The following is a 23,405-nucleotide window of genomic DNA, read 5'->3' as shown; positions in this document are numbered from 1 at the left end:
CAATTATCATTTGCAAGTATTTGGTTAACTTGTTATAAGTAGTATGGCAATAATGCTCTACCTGTACTTTAGATGTGTTATGTTCCTGCTAAAACAAAGGTAACTTTATTTTTCTTTGTAGGAATTCTCATTTGGTTTGGCACAGTGGTGCAGTTGGTAGAGCTGTTGCCTCAGAGAAAGTTGCCAGATCAAATCCCGATGAGACCTTTCTGGGTGGAGTTTGCATGTTCTCTCCGTGCATGCGTGGATTTTCTACAGGTAATCTGGTTTCTTCCCGCAGACCAAAAACATGCATGTTAGGCTGATTGGTAACTAAATTGTCTGTAGGTGTGAGAGTGGATGGTTATCTGGTTTGTGTCCCTGTGATGGACTTGTGACCTGTCCAGGGTGTCCCTGTCTCTCACACAGTGATGGCTGGATATGGTCACCAGTGACTCCCACAGCCCAGAAAAGAAGAAGCAGGTAAACATAATGGATGGATGGAATTCCCATTTGCCACTGAATACAGCACCAGTCATGTGACTGGTTCTGACATGGAAACATGTAAAACCAATCTAATACCATACAGGTCCTTCTTAAAAAATTAGCATATTGTGGTAAAGGTCATTATTTTCCATAATGTAATGATAAAAATGAAACTCATATATTTCAGATTCATTGCACACCAACTGAAATATTTCAGGTCTTTAATTGTTTTAATACTGATGATTATGGCATACAGCTCATGAAAACCCAAAATGCCTGTCCCAAAAAATTAGCATATTTCATCCCACCAATGAAAGACAAGTGTTTTTAATACAAAAAACACCAACCTTCAAATAATCATGTTCAATTATGCGCTCAATACTTGGTCGGGAATCCTTTTGCATGAATGACTGCTTCAATGTGGCGTGGCATGGAGGCAATCAGCCTGTGGCACTGCTGAGGTGTTATGGAGGCCCAGGATGCTTCGATAGCGGCCTTAAGCTCATCCAGAGTGTTGGGTCTTGTGTCTCTCAACTTTCTCTTCACAATATCCCACAGGTTCTCTATGGGGTTCAGGTCAGGAGAGTTGGCAGGCCAATTGAGCACAGTAATACCATGGTCAGTAAACCATTTACCAGTGGTTTTGGCACTGTGAGCAGGTGCCAGGTCGTGCTGAAAAATTAAATCTTCAACTCCATAAAGCTTTTCAGCAGATGGAAGCATGAAGTGCTCCAAAATCTCCTGATAGCTAGCTGCATTGACCCTGCCCTTGATAAAACACAGTGGACCAACACCAACAGCTGACATGGCACCCCAGACCATCACTGACTGTGGGTGTTTCACACTGGACTTCTGGCATTTTGGCATTTCCTTCTCCCCAGTCTTCCTCCAGACTCTGGCACCTTGATTTCTGAATGACATGCAAAATTTGCTTTCATCCGAAAAAGTACTTTGGACCACTGAGCAACAGTCCAGTGCTGCTTCTCTGTAGCCCAGGTCAGGCGCTTCTGCTGCTGTTTCTGGTTCAAAAGTGGCTTGACCTGGGGAATGCGGCACCTGTAGCCCATTTCCTGCACACGCCTGTGCACGGTGGCTCTGGATGTTTCTACTCCAGACTCAGTCCACTGCTTCCGCAGGTCCCCCAAGGTCTGGAATCGGCCCTTCTCCACAATCCTCCTCAGGGTCCGGTCACCTCTTCTCATTGTGCAGCGTTTTCTGCCACACTTTTCCCTTCCCACAGACTTCCCACTGAGGTGCCTTGATACAGCACTCTGGGAACAGCCTATTCGTTCAGCAATTTCTTTCTGTGTCTTACCTTGCTTGAGGGTGTCAATGATGGCCTTCTGGACAGCAGTCAGGTCGGCAGTCTTACCCATGATAGCGGTTTTGAGTAATGAACAAGGCTGGGAGTTTTTAAAAGCCTCAGGAATCTTTTGCAGGTGTTTAGAGTTACGTCGTTGATTCAGATGGTTAGGTTAATAGCTTGTTTAGAGAACCTTTTCATGATAATATGCTAATTTTTTAGGACAGGCATTTTGGGTTTTCATGAGCTGTATGCCATAATCATCAGTATTAAAACAATTAAAGACCTGAAATATTTCAGTTGGTGTGCAATAAATCTGAAATATATGAAAGTTTCGTTTTTATCATTACATTATGGAAAATAATGACCTTTATCACAATATGCTAATTTTTTGAGAAGGACCTGTATAAATACTGGCACAGAAGACCAGAGACTGAGTTTTATTCATTAGTTTTCTTAATTAGTAAAATAAAACATCACAATCCTCTTATTTAGTCATATGGGCTCTTGCAGTAGGTGACGCTTAATGAAAGGACTTGTTGCAATTAAAAGCTATCCTATTGAATCTTTAAACAGCTCTTAGGCTAACAGCAGCATGCTCTCAGTAATAAAGTGTATCAAGGATCATTGATCATTTGTGGAGTGTAGAGCTTCAAGGTGTGTTCTCTAAAGAGACGATCTTGTAAGAGAACAGTAAAGTAGTGGAACACCACCAAAGAGTTGGTTACATCCTCCAAAACCAGAGGTGGAAAGATGTTAAAGTGGAAGCTACTGTACTGTATCCTTGATGTTTTATTGTATCCTCTTCTAACAAGGTAGAGTCAGTTCCGCTGGATGAATTATTTGTTGAAACATTTAGTCTTTTCTCCAAAAGACTGACAAAGTCTTGTATATAAATGAAATGTTTAAACAAAGAAGAATCCTTCCAGAAGACCTGACTCAACCTTGTTAGATTTATCTACCTGGATTATTGCTCATGCATGAGCACATACTGTATATCCTTTAACAGAAAAATACCAACAATTATGTAGTGAAGAGGAAATAATTCAACTTTAATTTACACAAAAATAAAATGATTTCTAGTATACATACACACAACTCAGAAAGTTTTAACTCCTCAAACAAAAAATTTCATTCTTTTTTTTAAACTGGCACCTTATTTAATACTGATTAGCAGTAATTGGTCAGTAATACGGTCTAACCACATCTAGACAAATTGAGGTTGCAATTGGTCCAGGGGACCTTTAGGATCTGCTTCATGCTGTGACTGAACGCCTCGGGCCAGAGTCTCCAGCTGAGCTATGAAACTTTGAATCTCCTCAGCAGAGCTGTGAGTCCAAGCCAGCGGGAGGTGGGCAGGAACAGGCTCACGATCTGCAACACAAACAATCTGTCAGAAGAGTCGAGCCCAGATCTTTGAGCTCGTCGATAACGTGGATAAAAACATAATGATGCATCTGTTTTGGTAAGAAAAATATCAATTTTGTTCCGCTCACCTTGGAAGAATTGCCCGCTGCGTGTTCTAGCAGCAACTCTAGACAGGGCTAACCACACAACAGTGTCAGCTCCTTGTTCTGCAGTGCGTAGCCTGTCACCCATCATCTGATGGAACTGAGGCATTGATGTAGAAATGGCTGAAAACAAAACAGCTTGTTCAACATCACTGAAATTAAAGCTTGGAGCTTTGATAAATTATGAATAAGAACATGCATCACATTTATTTTACTGAAATACTGCAGTTCTTGTAACTTTTCCAGCAGTTATCACCATAACTCAAAAGTTGCTTTAAAATCAAACTGATCAAACAATTCATCCGTCTGCACTGTCAGCTTTTATTTTATCTGAGGAATGAGAAGTCAGTCTTTGAGCATTTTTGATGATTGGGTTGATCACAATTTTTAAAACTGAAGTCTTGCTTGTAAACATACGGGATTTTTACTGTCTTTGAACTCCAGACATTGGGCATTAAAATATGCTTTAAAAAGAAAACACTTGTATAACCAAACTGCTCAAAATTACCCACAAAAAAATATTAAGACAAAAAAAACAACAACCTTGTTTTAAGATTAAAGGAATTAAATCAGCTTCTCTTATTTATAAATTATTTATTAATAAATTCAAAAAGAAATTAAAATGTGTGTACACATTCTGACTGTTGGACAACATACATGAGCTGTAGTAATGTGCAAAAATTTTACTACCAATTCCTTCATACTTTTCTGTCAATGAGTTCAACTTTCTTGGGTAACAATTTACAATAAGACTCCCCTTATAGATGGCTAATAATATTGTACTTTATCACTGCATTATATCTACAACTAATATATCCTAAAAAAAAAAAAAAAAGGTTTACAAATGCTTATTGTGCTTATCAGGTAGTAACTTAATCTGAAATGTTGAATATAACAACTCTAGATGAAATATATAGGTGAACAGATTCGGTTCACTATTTGGCAAGAAACTGGTCAGTTTTGTCTCAGTCTCCCTTAATTAATGCATAATAAACAATTATTAGTTATTTATAAAGTGTTTATAAAGGAATTAATAATGTATCTATAAACTATTTATTAGCCATCTATAAGGGGAACCTTATTGTAAAGTGGAACCATGTCTTGTAATGGTCTAGTGATCCTAATTAATGGATCTTTTGGTATTCTGAAAGATCAAAAACAATTTCAACATTTTACAAAAAGTCTATTTTCTTGAGAGCAACATGAAAACGTATTCACTATTTCTACACAGATTTGTTTATAATGTGTATACTTGGTCATTGTATGTTCCCAATTGGCTTGCATTTAACCCATCCACCATGAGGCAGAGTGGTGGGCAACCATTGGAGGTGCCTGGAGAGCAACTGGGGATGTGGTGTCCTGCTCAGAGACACCACAAGATGTGCAGTGACCAGGGATCAAACCCAGTCCCGAGTCGGCTGTCCCGCCCCTAGACCATCATAGGATAATTGGGGTATTCATGGTGTTGTCTTTAAAAATGAGTATACATGCATAGAGTAAATATGTTTAAATACATTCTTAGAAAACAAAGTCAAACAATAAAGAAGAAAAAAGCTCTTGGATATTTTTTCCCATCTTGAGACAGTACCTGGTGTGTCTACCCAGCCGGGATGCATGACGGAAAAGTGAACAACAGGGTAGGTTTTGGCCCAGTGTTCTGTTAACACCACCTGCTGTCTCTGGAAGGAAACAACACATAATTTTAAAGAAACACTCCTGTTTTTATCACATCTCCATCTTCAGCTGAATGTACTTAGTTTTAAGGATATTATCTTAGGCTAAATCTGATTTCACACTCCTCCTACTCTGCATATTTTCCACTCTACCTTATTCTGTGCATAGACCGTGACGCCATCGAAGTAGCCCTTCTCTGACTGCAAGTCATCCGCTCTGAGTTTCTGGACCAGCATGCCTCCTGAGGACACAGTAATCTAATGGGCAGAGAGAGAACAGCTGCAGCAGTGTACTAAGAAAACAGCCTCAACAACACAGACAGAAGTGGCATTATGCCATCCACATGAGCCAGATGAAGACTCCTTTTGTGTGTACTTCAACATGAAATCGTACCACTCTGGGGTCCCGGCTCTTCTCTAGAAGTGGTATTAGCGTCTGAGTGAGAATATAGACCCCTAGGAAAGTAGTGTTAGTTTAGTACTGTGTAGAAACATGGCTCATTCTGGTCAGTGGACTCGGGTCTCACCCATGGTGTTGGTGGCAAAGTTCATCTCCAAGCCGTCTGCATTGAGCTCACGCTTGTGCACCATACAGCCTGCGTTGTTTATCTTCCACAACATTTATCAAAGTCAGCTCAAACTTAAAAGTTAAAAGTTTTAATAAATATATATGTTTTGCAAATGATTTGTAGATGAATAGAAAAGGGGGTGAATAATACTTACCAGTACATTCAGAGATGGATACTGCTTCTTGAAGGCCTCGGCAAACTCCCAGACTTGGTATGTTTGGGACATGTCGACAACATGAACATACACCTCCTGCAATAACTTGTATGAGTCTCCTTCACTGATATGTGACGTGAATTCGTGTCAAACCCACTCACCGTGTTCCCAGACACAGAAATAATATCTGACTTCGCCTCTTCTGCTTTGTTCTTGTCCCTACACATCATGTGGACCGTCCCACCTGGACACAAAAAGATCAATCTTTACCTTGTGTCAGAATGGAGCTTGTGATGAGAAGACGGCTCAGCAGCTTTGCATACCTTTCTTGGCTATAGCTATGGCTGTTGCTTTGCCAATTCCACTGTTAGCTCCAGTAATCATGAAAGATCGGCCCACGACAGACACATCAAGGTCCTTGGGCTCAAAGGTTTTAGATGCAGTCTCAAATCCTTGCCTAAAAGTACAAAGAATACATATTAACCAGTGATTGTGGCAACATAAATAGAGAATTGTTGATTATTTTAAGAAACAGCGGAAAATGCAATGTTTATACAACCTCAGCATTAAGAATTTAAATATTCCACCATCTGTAGCTCATAATGCCATAAAAAATCAAGCATCTAAAGAAATCTCTGCTTGCAAAGGGCAAGGCCAAAGTCAATAATGGTCGTGATCATTGGGTCCATCGGCAGCACTGTATTAAAAACAGGTCCAATAATGTTATGGACTCAGGAACACTTCCGTCAATCACTGTCTGTAAACTCAGTACTGTACACCATGCCATCCATAAATGCAGGTTAAAGCTCTATCATGCAACAAAGAAGCCATGAGCATCATTAATAAAAACACCACAGTATTTTTGGGGGGACGAAGCTAATTTAAAATCGACTGAGGTAAAGCAGAAAACTATTACTGGTCAAACTTAAAAGTTCAAATTATTTAAAAAAAAACACAAACGCCACATCCTCTGTATTAAACAAGAGAGTGACTATCTGGCCTTTTATCAGGGCACAGTACAAAAGTCTGCTCCCTGATAATGTAGAGGGGCCTTAATTATTCTGGCGTGGACAGTTTTTACATCTGGCAAGGTACAATCAATGCAGATATACAGGTTTTAGAACAACATACACCCCCAAACAGTTTGTGTCTTTCCAGGGAAGGCATTGCATATTTCAGAAAGTCTATGTTAAACCATGCTGCATTCCTTACAACAGCATGGCGTCATAGTGGCCTGCCTGCAGCTCAGACTTCTCACCAATTGAAAACACAATAGATTACACAATTAATAATCCATCAAAGAAGACCCAGGACAGTTGAACAGCTACACCAGACAAGAATGTGACAACATCCCCTTTGCAGCTGCTCTCTTCAGATGTTTACAGACTGTTGTTAAAAGAAGCTGGGATGTTTCACAGCAGGAAACGGTGCAGTTTTTTTTAGACCTTTTGCTGCCAATGACACCCCTGTTGGCGGTTTCTGATATGGGTCAGGGATGTGGCTTGGTTGATATGATGGGACCTGTCAATCAGTCCAGTAGGCTTGTCATCAACTGACCAATCTGCGATCGCAATTTGTCCCAAAGTGAAACACCCCCCTACCTGCAGGAGCTGCACCCCCTTATCCTCTGACAAGTTGACAACATTGTTGGGATTTTGCATTATGAATGCATCGTGATTTTGTGAAAAATCACCAGGAAAAAGTTCTTAAACTTTGTCAGTGAGGAGGGTGGAATGCAATTTATTCCATTTTCAAAACCTGAGTCTGGAAAAATGTAAAAGATGTATCAAGGCCGGCCTCATGAGCAGCTGCTACAACAGTGATAAACGAGAACCACATATTCATCTGTACCAAGTAAACCCTCCATTTTCTGTCACAATGACATGGTATGATTAATGGTTAAATTAAAGGCTAACGCTTAAAGCTAGTTGTGCTTTGTTTTGTGTGTTTTGTATAGATATATGCTGTAACTTCTGGTTGCACAAGTTTAGTCTTTGTTTGCTATGATCAGTTAACACTAAACCAATTTTGCACCAAGTCTACACTTTATTGGATTTCACTGTAAAGTCTTATCTTCCAGAGGGGTTGTTCGCCCAGGGCACCAAACAGGCTAGCACCCCACACCCACCAAAATACACAACTTTTGACATCTTTACTGTGTCCCACTGCAAATGAAATATGGGTTTAGGAGACTTGCAAATCATTCCATTCTGTTTGTATTTAAATATTACAAAACATCCCAACTTTTTTCAGAATTAGGGTAATGTACAATTACCAAACTGTCAATAGATCTATTGTAATTGTGCATAAAGGGACAGCCTGTGTGGTGAGTAGTGCCACACAGAGATCAGACCATTGATGTATCTCTGTAAAGCAACATTTAGACTCACCTAAAAAACAAGAAACACGCCATAAATCATATAATCTGATTCCCTAAAAGAACTAACATGAGTTACAGACTGCAGATCAGCAACAAAGTGACACTAACCTTGTGTACTGGTGGATCCCATTCAAAAACCAGAGAGTATTTCGATACAGAGACATGATGTGAAGTGACCAGCAAACCCTCAAAGTGCTGCAGGTCACCACCTCCTCCTGAAAACCTCTGAGACGGATCAGGATCACAAGAAGCAGATCTGCTGCACTTGCTGCTCTCTACCGATCCTGCATGGGAACAACACTTCAACGCTCCCGACAGAGAAAAGTTAAAGTTTGATCCGTTCATTCATTTACATGTCACGCAGCGTGCTTGCATCTGAGCACATCCCTCAATAACCAATCCAGATGCTCGTGAGGTCAATGACGCGTCGGTTCCCCGGGCGGCCAGAAGGGCGGAGTTTAGTTCCTCGGGCGGAGTTTAACACTTGTTCCACATCGACTGCACTTGTCGAAGGACGGATAATGAGTTCAGCCGGTCCGTTTGACCCTTTGTGAGGGTTAAAGTATATTTTAAAGCTGCCTAACTCTAGCAACCCCCTGACGCCGCGTCAAAATGGTAAGTGTTTCTAAGGATGGTTTGTGCGCATGCTCGTAGCTGTAAGGTAGCGTCAGCCTAGCTGCTCACCTGTCGCACCTGACACAGCAGGTAGCTAACGCCTTTACGACACTTCCTCTAACAAAGTGTGGCATTTTTGTTTTTTATTAGCCCGCTGAACACCAGTAGCGTTTATTTTTTTTATTATTATAGTTGTAATGTTTTATATCGAACTTTGAGCAAAAGTCGGAACTAAGGTGTGTCTTTCTTAAACCGGTGTATTCTGTAAAACAGGTTTCGTCACGTTCCCACCCTTCATGGCACTTTATGCTTTGCCTATTATTTGCCTGTGGGGTGACTAAACTCTGTTTTAAATACTGGGACTGACTTCATGCTTACTGGCTCTTGGATATAAATGTTGGTTTATGATATTTGATGCATAAAACACACAAACAATGCCTTATTGTTGGTTTCTGACTTTGTCCCAACAGTGGAAATACTGGTTTGTCCTCATTATTGGACCCCTCAACCCTGACATTGATACTAGTTTTTATACCATGTCTTTATATTCTGAAAAATGAGAGTTTGTAGTACAACATAATATTTTAAGAATATTAAATAAAAACACTAAAGTTCACTGTAACTATATACACATCAGCAGCTAAAAGGTGTTAAAATGTTTAAGTAGCTATAGCTTGTACATTGTTTTCCATTTCATTTAATTTCACTCGTTCAGTTTTACAAACTGTTATTACCCAGACAAAAAAATATCAAAGATCAACAAATTACATACATACAGTACTTTATGAATGAAAAGAGAACAATGTGAGAGAAGAATCTTCTCTAAGCTCAATAATAACCTTTAATAATAAGTCAACAAATGACATATTTCCATGCTTTTATTAATCAACCACAAATAAAACCCAAATACAAAATCAACTACCAACAATATTGTCACTCCTAAATGTTATTCCCTTAGTTAATACCATCTTGTTTTTTTTATTTATTTATAAAACTTCTGAAATTAGTTAAACATTTGACACCATCAGCCATTAATAATTCTGAGTCAGAGGTTCTTTACTGTCGTTCGCATCGCATGTGGTACATGTGGTGGAACGAGATTGTGTACGCAGGGTCCCAGTTACATCCAACAATAAAATGTAAAAGAAAAACAATACGATCTAAGATATGAACTAAGAAAAACCTCAGCTAAACAATACACTAAGCTCTAATGGCATAAAAACAATACGTCGAACAGCAGCACGAACATGAGTCTGTGTGAGCAGATGAGAACGCATGAACACAGCAACATGAAATTCTACTCCATCTACTGAGTTACATCCACATCTGCTTAAGTGTATTTTGTGCAAATGAACATTTATAATCAAATTTACTCCTATGATCTTCAACACTGGATCTTGTTACAATAAAGTGCTGAAAATTATCTGGCAACAGTTTCTTTTTAGCGTTTTGCATAACTAATAGGGTTTTTAGGTTGGCTAATTCTTTTAATTTCAATATTTTGACTTAATCATTTTAATTCATTCATTCAACCTTTTATTTATACTGTGAAGGAAGTCACATTGTGTCACGAGGACTCATTTTCAAGAGAGACCTGTTTTAGACAGACAACATATTCACTTTATGAACCAGTCTTTTTGCTTTGTGGTGATACAAACGTTTTAGTATTAGTCACGTAACCTCTATACAATAACTCAAATAAGGAACAGTTACTGATTCATACAAAATGTGTCATGTTGAAAATTATTTTTGGAAACACTTTTAACTGCAGTATTAAAAATATATATCTTTGCATGTCATTTGTGAGTTTTCCAATTAAGTTTATAATTGAATAACCCCAAGAATTTTTACTTCTTTTACCGTTTCAGTTGTTTCATCTGTAAACATTGACTGAATCAGCCTATTCCTTTTACTCCAAATCATAGATTTAGTTTTATTTCAATTTATAAATAATAGTTATTATAATCAAACTGCTTTTTAAAGTTATACATTTCACACATCCTTTTGTAGTCATTTTATAATTATTTACAGACAAAACAATTGTTGTATATTCTGCATTTAATACACTTCTCAAATGTCAAAAAATAGGAAATAAAAAGTTCAGAGCCTAATAGAACCTTGCGGGACTCCACATTTATTCACTTTAAGCTCTGATTGTTCTTTTTCATGCTACAAATTGTTTCCTATTAATCAAATATTTGGGGGTTGACCCTCTCATCCCATAAATATATAATTTAAAATAGCATTTTTTGTTTAAGCTGCTCAAAGTAGCTGAAACTTACAGACGTACAGAAACATATTTGTTTAAGCTAAGCACCGAGTGTAGCTGTTGAAGAATACAATTTAAAATAAAAGATTACAAAGTAAATCTGAAATATTGTGACATGATTTATATGATATGAAGACAAAACAGGTCTGTTTGTTTTATTCTTAGACTTTTGCCTCCTGATTTACAATATTATTCTCTTTATTTGTAATATTTTAGATCAGCTAGAGACGTGGAAAGAAATATTAAATTATACATATCTGAAATGTGACCCTGATTCCACAAAGTTTGTAAGATTGTCATTATTCATTCTTTGTAAAACCTTATTTCCAAGTACAACATCTTGGTCTATGATTATAGTGAGGTAGAATTAGAAATATAAAACTGAAAGAGTCAAGTGGAGTACACTCACCTGAAAGGTGTAAAGAACTTGAGATATTGTCATACTTTATTTACACTAACAAAATAAAACATCAAGGAATGTAATGTAAACTAGAGAAATTAGCTAAAATATGCTGAAATATAGCTGAAATGAAAGAACAAGCCTAAATTAGCAGATTAGAGAACAAATGCATATTTGCTGAATTAGGTTTAAATAAGCAAAAATTAGCACAAAAATTAGGAAACCAGCTAAAAAAGCTGAAAGTAGCCAAAACAGCTGAAAAGTAGCTGAAAAGGAGAAGCATGTGGAAAGAGCTGAAATGAGCTAAACATGTGGAATAAGTTGAAGAAGCTAAAATTTGCATAAAAACAGCTAAATAATTGCTGAAATAGTAGATAAATCTGAAACTAGCAGAAAAAAGCTGAAAGGAACATAACAAGCTGAAATTAAATTAAATTAATTTAATTTCTATAGTTTACCAGAAAGAAGTTAATAAGGCTGAAAGTAGCAAATCTACCAAGAAAATTTTAAATGTACTATCTGAAAACAGCTGAAATTACACCCCCCCCCCCCCAAAAAAAAAATGTTGAAAAGTAGCTAAAAAGGCAGAAAGAATCTGAAAATACAAGAAGGAAGTGGAGAGAGCACATTTTTGTTGAATTAAGCTGAAAAAAGTTTAAATGAGTGCAAAAAATGTGGAATTAGCTGAAAAAGCTTAAATTAGCATAGTAGCTGAAATGGTCGAAAAAGCTGGAACTAGCAGAAATAAGCTGAAAGGATCATAACGAGCTGAAACTAGCAGAAATGCGTTAGAGGCGCAAACCTTTAGTAGTTAGCAGAAAGAATCTGAAAGGAGCACAAAACTGCTGAAAAAACAGCTGAAATTTGCTGAAAATAGCTGAAAAAAGTTTAAATTTGCACAAGGAAGCTGAAAGAAGCTGAACCAGAAAAAAAATGTGAAAGGAGCAATAAAAGGTTGTAAACAGATCTGAAGGATGTAAAATGAGCTCAGTTCATATTCTATGAGAAAAAATGGCAGAAAAGGCTAAATATTTCAAAAAGCTAAAGTTGCATCAGTACTAAAAGTCAGAGCGTGATTCTCCTGAAAGAGCTAAACGTTTTGATATGATTTGTTGAAATTGTTTGAAACCTGGGGGATGAGAATCACGCCGAAAATTGTACAGAAGAAAAATGGATCACAATAGTGTGAATGCTTCATCAACATTCACACAACTATGGAGCTCTTTAAGCCAGAAAATCAACACTAAAACTCTAAAATTAGAAAAGAAGACGCAAAGTCTCTTGTTTCACATTCATGCCTGTCAGCCTCTCATTTATCTCTGTGATGGTTCTTTCAAAGAACACAAAATATTCAGCCCCTGTGGTGTATGTGTGCATCTAGTTAATAATTTCCTTTGGATTAACTTGGAGGTAATCCCTTCTGCGTGTTTTTGTTTTGGATCCTTTACGTGTTTCTTCATTAACCATGCCGATATAATAACTGTACTTCCTGACTGTGTCTGTCATTAGATGCGCTTCCTGCTGCTCTTCAGTCGCCAGGGGAAGCTGCGCCTGCAGAAGTGGTTCACGGCGATGACGGATCGGGAAAAGAAAAAGATCATCAGGGAAATGACCACCATTGTGTTGGCACGGCAACCACGTTCCTGCAACTTCCTGCAGTGGAAAGACCTGAAGATCATTTACAAGAGGTGATAGCCCACGTGTTTGTTCGCTTGCAGAGGCATTTCATCTCTTGTGTTTAAACTAGACTGTATTTATTGTCACTAAGAACTCTGTCCTCTTCTTTTCTTGTAGGTATGCAAGCTTATATTTCTGCTTGGGTGTAGAGAACCAGGAGAACGAGCTATTAGCCCTCGAGATTATCCATCGCTATGTGGAGCTGCTGGACAAATACTTTGGCAATGTATTTCATTATTATTATTATTATTATTTTACTACGGCTTTAGATTGAAGTAATGATGAAAAAACAACACGTTTTCAATAAATGATCACTCTTCTAATAGTGTGCAAATCACCATCCTGGTTTGATAGCCATGCTAATTATCATACCTCGCCTCAGGTGTGTGAGCTGGACATTATCTTTAACTTCGAGAAGGCCTATTTTATCCTGGATGAGTTTTTAATGGGGGGAGAGATACAAGAAACCTCTAAGCAGACTGTGAACCGCGCCATTGAATCCTCTGACATGTTGCAGGAGGTAAGCTGGTCAGGAAGCAACACACACACACACACACATACAGAATACTGTTTATACAAAACCATTGTAAGCATCTGTTGCAAGTCAGCCTCCTTAAAGCAACAGTGACGTACTTTTAAATGTACTTTAAGTGTACCGCGTGCGTTGTTTTCCTCTTTAAGGTTGTGGTTGTGGGATATCTACTGTAAATATCTAAAACTGGTGTTCAGTGATTTGCTCGACAGCAACACTCGTAAACGCTTCATTAAGCGCAGATGTGAAAAGTTTTGTAGAAAATGTGGATTAGTCAGTGATCAATTAACAGTGGTGCTGTCGTTGCTTTGTTCTCCTTGTAGCTATAGATGGCATAGATGTTGTTTAAAAAAAAAAAACAGAATTAGTGCTTATGCTTCTGTTTGCTTTGCCCTCCCTTCATGCGTGCACATCTGTCTCTTCCTCAGAGTTATTGCGAGTGAGAGACAGATTCTCCTGGAATGTGGCGTAAACTTTAGCTTTGGGCTGGTGCTCCCCCCCTCCCCTCTCTTTAGGGTCATGGCTCTGTGTGGTACGGTCGTTTCACTGGGTTTGTTGTCCTGTCCTTCCGAATGGGGCTCACTAACACTTTCAGATCTAGAGCTGGATGATGTTCAGTGTAGCCTCCCTGCTCATTTTGATCATTATCGCTTCAGGATGACCACAGTGAGTGGTATGAGGTGGAGCTGTTTGGACCTTGAATATGGACAGACAGGTTAGAGGCTCTGCTTGTGTTAGCTACCTACTGTGTGTTGCTGTGCTCAGCAGGTGATCTGTAGATGTGTGTCTGTGATTAATACATAATTTAATGCATTATTAGTTAAGCACGTTTTAACTGTCAATAAAAGCTGATTTTTATTTTATTTTTCTTTGTTGTGCCCCCTTTTTTTTTTTTTTAACAGACTATGGAGGAGTATATGAGCAAGCCTGCGTTTTAACCTGCAACGAGAAAGGGACGGCAGGAATCCACACATCAGATGTACTGTATATGCGTCAATGAAGATTCTGAAAATTAATTTACTCACTGAACCTTTAAAAAAAAAACGAGGAAATCATTGTATTTTAGTGCCTGCTCTCCATCAGCCTGAGGGTTGTTTTTATATTGATTATTGTTAATGGACTGAAATGAAGTTCTGTTGGAGAAAGATGAGGGTTTGAACATGATGAGTTTAAATTTATTTTATAAATTAATATATTTGAGGATAATAACGTCACTTTGGATGAAACAAACAAACAAAAAATCTGATTTTGAACCAGTTGTGCTATTTATGATGCTTCTCTTAAAGTCTTACTGTTTTTTTTTTTCACCAACAGATTTTTTAAAGACTTTTTCTATTAAACATTAAACAGTTGTTCATGTGTTGTTTTATATAATGCACAATTTCTGATTAAAATGTTTATTATGATGAAAAGTCCTTTTTGTCACATTTTATAATTCCTTATAAATGCTTCCCTTTTTTTCCCCACTGGATGTGAATCCTCGCTGCCTGTGGTGTTTTTGTGTGGGTTCAATAAGGCAACACAACTCGGCAAGAAGAAAAATAATCCAGCTGATGCTTTATTCATCCGTGACACATTGTTGAACATGTACAAAATGGTTTTAAAAACGAGCACAACCACTGTTAGGCCAACGATACAGAGCTTTGCAGTATGAAAGGGTTAGAAGGCAGGCGACGGTCTGATATTTAGACTTAATTACTCAGAACAACAAATCCACAAACCCTGAATAATAGCACGAGTCACAACAGCACTCATCCTGCAGCAGTCCCCAATATTTCCCCCCCGGAGTGCTCAAGTATACTCAAGTTTTCATAAAAACCCCATTTGGGATTTATATTTTATCATTTACATGTATATTCACAGCTAAATATGACACATAGGTGAAAAACCATTCTAGATATAGATTCAAATATAATATAGGGCTGTTTACAAACACCGTCTAATGTAAACATTGAACGTCACGCCATAAATTAGTCAGATTGGATTGATCAGGCACCTCAGTGCACCTTTAATCTCTTGTGGTCTCTTTAAAATATTCCTAGAATGTTCTTGCAGCAAGTAGGGACAGTCATTGTTAAACTTCAGTTTTATTTCTAAGATTGCTATAGATTATTTCCGTTAGGGTGTTATCAGGTAGTTCCTATGATAGAAATTTGTAAACTAGATCACGTCCACCATACGTTATGTTCATTTTATTTATTTTTTTTTAGACAGAATATAAATACTATATTCAGATTAATGCAGAGAGGAGGGGAGGGATCAGGTTACATCCCTGCTGCCTTTTTCTCAGGACGCTGCTCCTCTTCTCCTTCATCCACGGTTTGCGGAGCGGAGGTCTTGGCTGGCATCTCCTCTCCCTGCTGCACCTCCATGGGCGGTTTCTCCTCCGTGGCCCCCTCGGGCCCCCCTGGCCTTGTCTCAGTCTGTGCTTGCTCCATGTAGTCCTTCACTGCGCGCTCGTACAGCTCGTAGGGGAACTGGCCCTTCAGCTGCGCGCGCGTGTCCCGCTTGCTGATGGTGTTCGGGTACTCCGTGAGGATTTTGGCTGCGAGGTATGTCGTCACCTCGTCTTCTACGTCACCATCATCATCGTCGTCAGCAGCTGTGTCGGATTGGCGCTTCAGGGGCATTTTGTTCAGCTCGGATAAAAACAGGTTCTCCCTGCGGCCAGAGGGAGGGGGGATTTTCACCGCACCTGCGCTCCCCCCTGCGGGGCTGGACACCGTCTGGATCCTGTCCGCAGCTGAGGTGGTCTTCATGGGTCTCTGCACCACGGGGTACTCGTTGCTGATGGTCTCCACCCCGATGATGTCCAAGAAGTCCTCTCTGTCCAGGTCTCCTGTGGGGGTGGGGGGCTTGGCCTTCAGTGGCAGTCTGCGGCTGAAGTACCTGATCTTGGGGGTCTGGCCGGCCGTCGTGTAGCGGGACAGAGCCTGGGGGTCGCGGTGGAGCTTTCGGAGCTCCTCCGTGAGCAGCATGTCGATGAGGTCCTGCGGGGGCACGTGCAGCTTCAGGGACAGCTGCAGCAGCTCCTTCACCGTCCGGGGATCCACGATGGAGGGACGGATCAGCCTCTTCTGCTCCCCGGTCTGATCCCGCTTCTGGGTCTGGTCGCTCATCTCCAGAACCTTCAGCAGGTAGTAGTCCACCAGCTTGGTGTCATCATCTGCGTCCTCCTGGTTCTGATCCGCCCGGCGCTGCGTCTCCTCCCGCTCCGACTCCTCCTGGTCGCTGAGGGCACGCTCCATCTCTTCGTGGCTGCGGTTCACCACCTCCTCCGTCTCCTCCCTCTCCTCCACGGGGACCCACTCCTCGCCCCCGGCCACGTCATCATAAGCCTGATTCCTCTGGCCGAACCCGTTCCCACCCTCCTCCTCCTCCTCCTCCTCCTCTCCGAACACTCCTCTCTTCTGTCCGGGCAAGGAGGGCATCCTGCCGAGCTCGTCGAAGATGGATCTTAAATTGGCCAGGCTCTGGGGGGTGTACTGCTCGTCCAGGTCCTCCGTAGCCCGCTTGGAGGCGTCCGCGTTCTCTTCATCTTCAAACATTAGCGGATACTTCTTATGAGGTCTGGGGAAATTACCGAAATCCGCCGGTGCGCTTCCGGGCACCTCCTTGGCGCGGTGCCTTTGCGTCCGGCGGTCGCTCCGAGGCTCCGACGCGGCGTGGGGGAACCCCGCCTCTCTGCCTCCCTGGTCCTGGAGGGTCCTGAGCATCGCTTTCAGCAGCTGCTCGGCGGTAACGTCCGGCCTCTGGATGCCCGGGGCGGACTGGCGGTCCCCGGGAACCTCGTCCTGGCGCGAGGCGAGCTGCAGCAGGACCTTGAACTTCTCCACCTCGTCGTAATCCACCGGCTCGGGTCGACCCCCGTTCCTCTGCTTCAGGTTCTCGATGTACTCCAGGGCTTTGATCATGTCGGAGCTGGGCTGGAAGGCAGCCGGCTGGCCCTCGCTGCCCCCGCCACGGAGCCAGTGGCGGGGGAGGGACGCAGCCTGCACGGCGCATCCGTGGAGGAGGAAGGCGAGCAGGAGCGCGGCTCCTCCCGCGGGCAACTTGTGGTGAAAATGCAGCATTATAGGCAACGTATTACCTGTCAAACAGAACCGTGGCATGTTAGAAGATCTGCTTTTATCCATTTGAATGTTGCTCAAAACACTCAGTTCGTTTAAATTCAGTGTTTTGGATCAGATCGTTCCGCTCCGCAGTTTGAATGATGTGATGCTGTGCGTTCCCATCACTGAATGAGTCACTCCCTACGTTGTTATGGGCAACCTCAGCATCACATTAACCCCCTTAGTGTCTTATAAGCCTAAATAAAAACACAATTTTCCTTATTTTACCACAACAAGAACACAATGCAGGCATTTAATTATAGCATTAAAAAAAGCTAAATTAAAATTTAAAGGGTGCCAAAATCCATCCCATAAACGCAGCTACAAACAAGGCTTTTAATAAATCTAATTCAAGAACGCCTGCTTATTTGAGCTAAGAATGACAAAAGTTTATTTTACCTTTGGTAACAAAGCTCAGACAGCAGTGAGGATGTATGGCATCTCCTCAGGAGCGGCGCTGAAACACTTCTGTTTTCAGCACTTGGACAGCTCCTCCTGTTATATGAGGCACCACGTGATCACCGCGTCATCATCACACAACACACGCAAGAGCCTGGCCCTAAAAAACGCCAGAGAAATGATTCAGGCTCATTAAAAGGCACACTGAAGGGCCTGCTGGATTAAAAATAGCTCCAGTCTGTTGCACAGCACCTCTCTGTTGTTGGAAAGATGGAGGGTTCACTGCGGAACGTCTTCAAGGAAGCTGGAAACGTGTGCTATAAAACACAACCTGGAATTAAAGTCCATTTATTGAAGGGAATGCATATCGCCCGCCTTTTTTTTTAGTTTTAGATCATCTCATGTTGAGAAAACGCGTTTGGCAATCGTCACGTGCAACATCTTACGTGTATCATCTACTATAGCTCAATATCTGTCCAATTTACTGAGGTAAAGAGAGATTACTCCAAATGGGCCGTGGCAAATAAATAAATATATAAATAAATAAACAAATGCTGTTCTGTTAGCGCTCAGAATATGTGTTAGAGGGTCAGCCTCAGCTACCACCACGCCACATTTTAGGTCAGCATCTGTAGAAGCAGTTGAGCTCTAGCCATTTTTAGACTTTTGAAAGTTAGCTGGCTATATGCCAACTTGAGATGGACGTGTTCTTTAAATAAAATGATTCACGAGATATTTTACTAACAGACAGACCCAGACAACTGGCATGAAACATAATCGCCTTCAGCAGCGGTAAAATATGGGGTATAACTTGTTCCATCACAGGACTTGTTTCCGTTCTGCTTGTTTTCATGGTATAATAGTTTCACCATCACTGCCTTCATGGCAGCTCGAGGGTTAAAAAGCCCGTAGCGATGACTCACAGGCTCGAAGTGGAGACGAGCTGCTGTCGCAGTTCTGTGGCCCCTCCTCTCCCCCCTCCCATCCTCTCTCCCTCTCTCTCTTACTCTCTCTCTCTCTCTGTGTGTGCTGACAGAGGTGGTGATAAACACCCTCCTGACGGCTGAGGGCCAAAGCTCCGGCATTCCGCAGGGTCTGCACAGATAAAGGGGCCACAGCAGCTTCCGATTAAATGTCAAACAGGTGATGACAAGTTTTATGGCAAGGCCAAGAGGTTGTGCTTAACACTTCTTTTGTTTTCTGTGACCAGATATGGAAGGATCACAACATGCCACCACGTTTGAGCTGTGGAACTGTCACTGCTCCAGACTGTGAAATTTAATACAAACGCACAAGAAATTTTAGGAGTCGTTTGCAATTTGCAAAAATCTCCGTAATTTGGACGCCAGATCTCATTTTGTAGAATAAGAGTCAGAGTCGGAGAGGTTTATTTGTCATTTGCATCTCATGTGGTACATGTGGTGGAATGAGATTATGTACGCAGGATCCCAGTTACATCCAACAATAAAATGTAAAAAGAGAAACAATAATAACATCTAAGATGTGAACTAAGAAAAACATAAACTAAATAATACACTAAGCACTAATAGCATAAAAACATTACGTCGAACAGCAGCACGAACATGAGTCTGTGTGAGCAGATGAATATGAACGAACACAGCAACATGAAACAGATCAGCAGCAACATGAAACAGATCAGCAGCAACATGATGTGATTTTTCGCAGTGCTTATCCTGGTTAGATGAGTCTCACAGCCTCAAGGTAGGAGCTGTTCCTCAGTCTAGTGGCCCCACACCTGCTCCTTAACCTCCTTCCTGAGGGGAGCGGGGCAAAAAGTGTGTGTGCTGGGTGAGTGGGGTCCTTCATGATGCAGGTGGCCCTCTTCCTGCATCTGGAGGTGTAAATGTCTGTTATGGTGGGGAGACTGACTCCAACAGACTTCTGTGCAGCCTTCACCACTCTCTGCAAAGCTTTTCTTTCTGAGCTGTGCATAAATAATACAGCAAAAGCGTAAACATTGTGTAAATAAATACTAGAATTAAAAAAAACCAGAATGCAATAATTTGCAAATCTCACAAATTTTATTCAAAATGGAACAAAATAACTGGAACAGAAAATTGTTCTGTTTTTAGAGGAAACAAAGAAATCAGTCTTGAATATGATGGCAGCAACACGTCTTAAATGAGTAGGAAGAGGTTCATATTTCCCACTGTCAGTTTTGATTATATTTCAAAAATATTGAAATAGTTCTACTTCTTTATTATCACTGCTGTAATAATTGTGTGTTTCTCTACATGTTCACTGAAACAGGCTGAAGACTTGATCCTGAAACAGCAAGATTTCAAGTCTCCATTAGAGCTCAGGGTCTGTTTTCCTCTGTAATACATTATATACACGTGTCTGCTCACTTAACTGTTCTAAACTATTTAATCTTTTACTTTAATTAAACACAAAACGTGTCTATTATAACCTTTTCTTTCATTTCCAGGAGCAAGAAAATGTCACTTTCACCAAGGTGACGCCACCTCTTAGGTTAGAGAGCGTCTTGACATTAAGTAACTCGTAGATTTTTTATATTTGCGGTCTTGTTTAGGTGAGTCGCACTTGAAATGGGATCACAGATCAAGTAATAGGTGAGCAGAAAAACAGAGATGGAGAGGTGGTGTCACATAAGCCTTGTTTTCAGAATCCATCAACATCACGCCCTCTATTCAGAAACAGCAGCAGCTTGTTTTCCTCCATTTATAAAAAGAAACAAAAGGAGAATATGATCAGCCTCTCGGTTCCTCTAAAAAACAAGCACAAGTATGAAAATGTATGCGGATATGCTTATTTATTGCTCATAGGCATGACTAATAAAAATGTCAAGCCGTCACTGGTAGGTGGTTCTCACAGATCAAAAATGAAAGAGAGCAACATTCTCTTTTGAGCCCTTTAATTGTTAGTTTGTGCTCATGGTCTAACCACACTAACACGTAATTAGTGAGTAGAGCACCTTTTTTACAGCTAAGTATAAATTGTCGCACGTTTGTTGCGTCCGCGTGTACGTTTTAATGAGCTTGCATCCTCTGCTGTTATCTTGGCTTTGGTTCAGTCGTGTGAGGTGGCAAGCTGTTGAACATCTGTCGAGCTGTTTTAGATCTCATGAATATGTCTCCGTTGTTGCCTTAGTTATTTCAGCCCCCTCCGGGTGCTGCGACGATTCTGTTACAGATCAGATTTCTTGAAGCTCAGACCTCATCGGGCTGCTGGTGAACGTTTCACTGAGTGAATCTTTTCTTCGTCTCTTGGGCCTGTGGTGAGTTTGTCTGTGGGCATCGTTGCGTACGCAGACCCACTCACTTCGCTCATTAAAGGTAAAGATTTCCACTGGTTAGTGCCACTCACTCCTCTTTTCTTTCCTTCTTTGTCTCCATTTCCTTCGCTGTCTTTCTCAATGAATGTTACAGCAGGGAGGACAGAAGATTATAGTAAATAAATTAAAGTTCACACTCACCGTGCCGTTGCTTCTTTAATCACCTCACATTGATTCTTCCTCTTTATTCCTCTGTGAGTACAAGCTCCTTTATTAGCAGATAACTCAAAGAACAGGTACAATTAATTGCATTTCAGTTATATTATGTTTGTATCCTGTTATGCACTTCCTTACAGAGCTTTCCTCAGCATCGTGGATGGCAGACACAGATTTTTCAGAAGTGTTCCTGAGTCCATGCAGTGATGCCCAGAACTGAATCTGACCTGTTTAAGACAGTGCTGCCCGAGGACCCGATGATCATGGACCAGATTAAACAAACATTATCTTAATGATGGTGTGCACCATAGATGAGGGGATACTCAAAGTCTTCCCTATTCTTTTTGAGGAACATGATTTTGAAATTGCTCTACTGTTTATAGATGCCTTTTTCTTTTTTTTTTGGCAGACTGGTGAACCTCTGCCCATCTTTACTTCTGAGAGATTCAGCCTCTCTAATCAACCTAATTAGTTGCAAAGCTGCTTTTTAAATTTTTTTTTACAACCTTTTGTTGCTCCTGCACAATCTTTTGTGAAATGTGTTGTTGCTATCAAATACAAAAAGTATTGCAATTTTATTTTATTTTATTTCGACTGCTTTCTTCTTCAGGGGTCGCCACAGGGAGAAAACACACATGAGAAATTGGCAACTGCTTTTTTTTTTTGTTTGTTTCTGCCTGATCCCCTTCCTGATGCAACCAGACCACCGAGCTACCACAGTCCTCTGTGTGGAGCAGAGGACTGGATGATGGGTGGGGGCGGGGGGTGGTATGGGCCTTGCTCAAGTTCCCAGAGTGAGACAAAAGAGGGTGGAGGCAGATGTGGGGGCTTTATTTTTTCTATATATTCAGAGTCACATTTTGAGTCTGAGGTTCCACACAAGCTATGACCAGCAGCAAACAAATATTGGAAGCACAATCTGAAACAGTTCCAAGTTATTACTGCTATATCTATTTTCAAACATTCCAGTTGTGCAATTTAATTTAAGCATTGGAAAGATAGAAGAAAACATTAATGTTCTGGTTCTTAGGTCAGAGTATATGCCTGAAAAAAGCAATTACATCATAATTTATATTTATTACTTGCAAAGCAAAATTACACAATCATTTCTGCAGAAAAGTTATTATGAGATAACTTGACTAGTTATTGACACACACTCTTATTACCGCATGTTTTGTTGTAAATATTTTAACACTACTGTTATTAAGGCTGTTGCTGTATTTGTAACGACGTGTTTGCACCTTGCACATTACACATCCTTGCAATAGAGATTAATAATCTCAATGGATTTCTTTCTTGGTAAAATAAAGGTTTTAATAAAACATTAAACAAACCCACATAATTGCTCAGTGAAAATATAAAAGGTAAACCTCAGCAAGGATATCTTTACTTTTAATCTCACCTTTCTTTTAGTTTCAGCACAATCTGTTTCGTATTCAGTGTTTACATGCGGCGCGTCTTGAGAAATAAATAAATCAAAATAAAACTGACACACTGACAGAAGCAGTGCCGATTTGATCTCATTAGCAGATGTTTTGCCAACTGTGTTGAATTTAGAAATCAAAGCTTGGCAACAACAAATTAAGCACTAAAAACTTATTTCTTCATTGGTACAAAATGAATTCTCAACAAGAAAACAGGAACAATTTTAAAAAAGCTGCCCCGTACTCTTTAAGTCAAGAGATTTTATGTTGTTTTATGGTAGAAATTGATATTTTTTTATTGAACATTGAAATTAAATTCATAATTTAGCTCATTCTGAACCCTGAATATGTTGCATTCAGGTGCAGGTGGTGTCACCACCTTAAATCTATATAAAAAATCAGTGCAGCAGCCTTTCATTTCAGCTCATGATGAACATTTTAAGTCTTTTT

At 40.4% G+C, this 23,405-nt stretch overlaps 3 protein-coding genes across 4 annotated transcripts; 1 reads left to right on the top strand and 2 right to left on the bottom strand.

Moving 5' to 3' along the window:
• Window positions 1-2,975: 2,975 nt before the first annotated feature.
• On the bottom strand, window positions 2,976-8,222 carry LOC119414578 (dehydrogenase/reductase SDR family member 12). Its single transcript, XM_037681676.1, has 10 exons — window positions 8,164-8,222; window positions 5,999-6,132; window positions 5,837-5,919; window positions 5,676-5,771; window positions 5,480-5,561; window positions 5,347-5,408; window positions 5,106-5,210; window positions 4,868-4,958; window positions 3,265-3,402; window positions 2,976-3,142 (listed from the first exon to the last, which is right to left on the bottom strand). The coding sequence occupies exons 1-10, from the start codon at window positions 8,217-8,219 to the stop codon at window positions 2,976-2,978; spliced, it is 1,014 nt and encodes a 337-aa protein (XP_037537604.1). The 5' UTR covers window positions 8,220-8,222.
• Window positions 8,223-8,543: 321 nt separating this feature from the next.
• On the top strand, window positions 8,544-14,586 carry ap1s3b (adaptor related protein complex 1 subunit sigma 3b). 2 transcript variants are annotated; one of them, XM_037681674.1, is made up of 6 exons: window positions 8,544-8,670; window positions 12,849-13,027; window positions 13,134-13,242; window positions 13,399-13,536; window positions 14,205-14,263; window positions 14,451-14,586. In XM_037681674.1, the coding sequence occupies exons 1-5, from the start codon at window positions 8,668-8,670 to the stop codon at window positions 14,247-14,249; spliced, it is 474 nt and encodes a 157-aa protein (XP_037537602.1). In that variant the 5' UTR covers window positions 8,544-8,667; the 3' UTR covers window positions 14,250-14,263; window positions 14,451-14,586. The 2 variants fall into 2 exon arrangements, with proteins under 2 accessions (XP_037537602.1, XP_037537603.1); XM_037681675.1 differs by lacking the exon at window positions 14,205-14,263.
• Window positions 14,587-15,098: 512 nt separating this feature from the next.
• scg2b (secretogranin II b) lies at window positions 15,099-18,130 on the bottom strand. The gene is made up of 2 exons (XM_037681673.1): window positions 18,060-18,130; window positions 15,099-17,638 (listed from the first exon to the last, which is right to left on the bottom strand). The coding sequence occupies exon 2, from the start codon at window positions 17,619-17,621 to the stop codon at window positions 15,813-15,815; it is 1,809 nt and encodes a 602-aa protein (XP_037537601.1). The 5' UTR covers window positions 17,622-17,638; window positions 18,060-18,130; the 3' UTR covers window positions 15,099-15,812.
• Between the last annotated feature and the right edge of the window lie 5,275 nt (window positions 18,131-23,405).

This window comes from Nematolebias whitei, chromosome 9, assembly GCF_014905685.2.
Source record: "Nematolebias whitei isolate Nwh7 chromosome 9, NemWhi1, whole genome shotgun sequence".
In the NCBI taxonomy this organism is placed as follows: domain Eukaryota; kingdom Metazoa; phylum Chordata; class Actinopteri; order Cyprinodontiformes; family Rivulidae; genus Nematolebias; species Nematolebias whitei.
Note: the sequence above shows the minus strand (reverse complement) of the source record. Positions and strands in the feature narration are given on the sequence as shown.

Excerpts from the sequence above, each read along its gene's own strand:
- LOC119414578 (XM_037681676.1), bottom strand. The coding sequence starts at position 8,219 with ATGTCTCTGTATCGAAATACTCTCTGGTTTTTGAATGGGATCCACCAG. Across the intron at positions 5,920-5,998 it reads CATAGCTATAGCCAAGAAAG|GTGGGACGGTCCACATGATG; the intron begins GTATGCAAAGCT and ends TTTTGTGTCCAG. Across the intron at positions 3,143-3,264 it reads CAGCGGGCAATTCTTCCAAG|ATCGTGAGCCTGTTCCTGCC; the intron begins GTGAGCGGAACA and ends TTTGTGTTGCAG.
- ap1s3b (XM_037681674.1), top strand. Across the intron at positions 13,028-13,133 it reads CTGAAGATCATTTACAAGAG|GTATGCAAGCTTATATTTCT; the intron begins GTGATAGCCCAC and ends CTTTTCTTGTAG. Across the intron at positions 13,243-13,398 it reads TGGACAAATACTTTGGCAAT|GTGTGTGAGCTGGACATTAT; the intron begins GTATTTCATTAT and ends ACCTCGCCTCAG.
- scg2b (XM_037681673.1), bottom strand. The coding sequence starts at position 17,621 with ATGCTGCATTTTCACCACAAGTTGCCCGCGGGAGGAGCCGCGCTCCTG.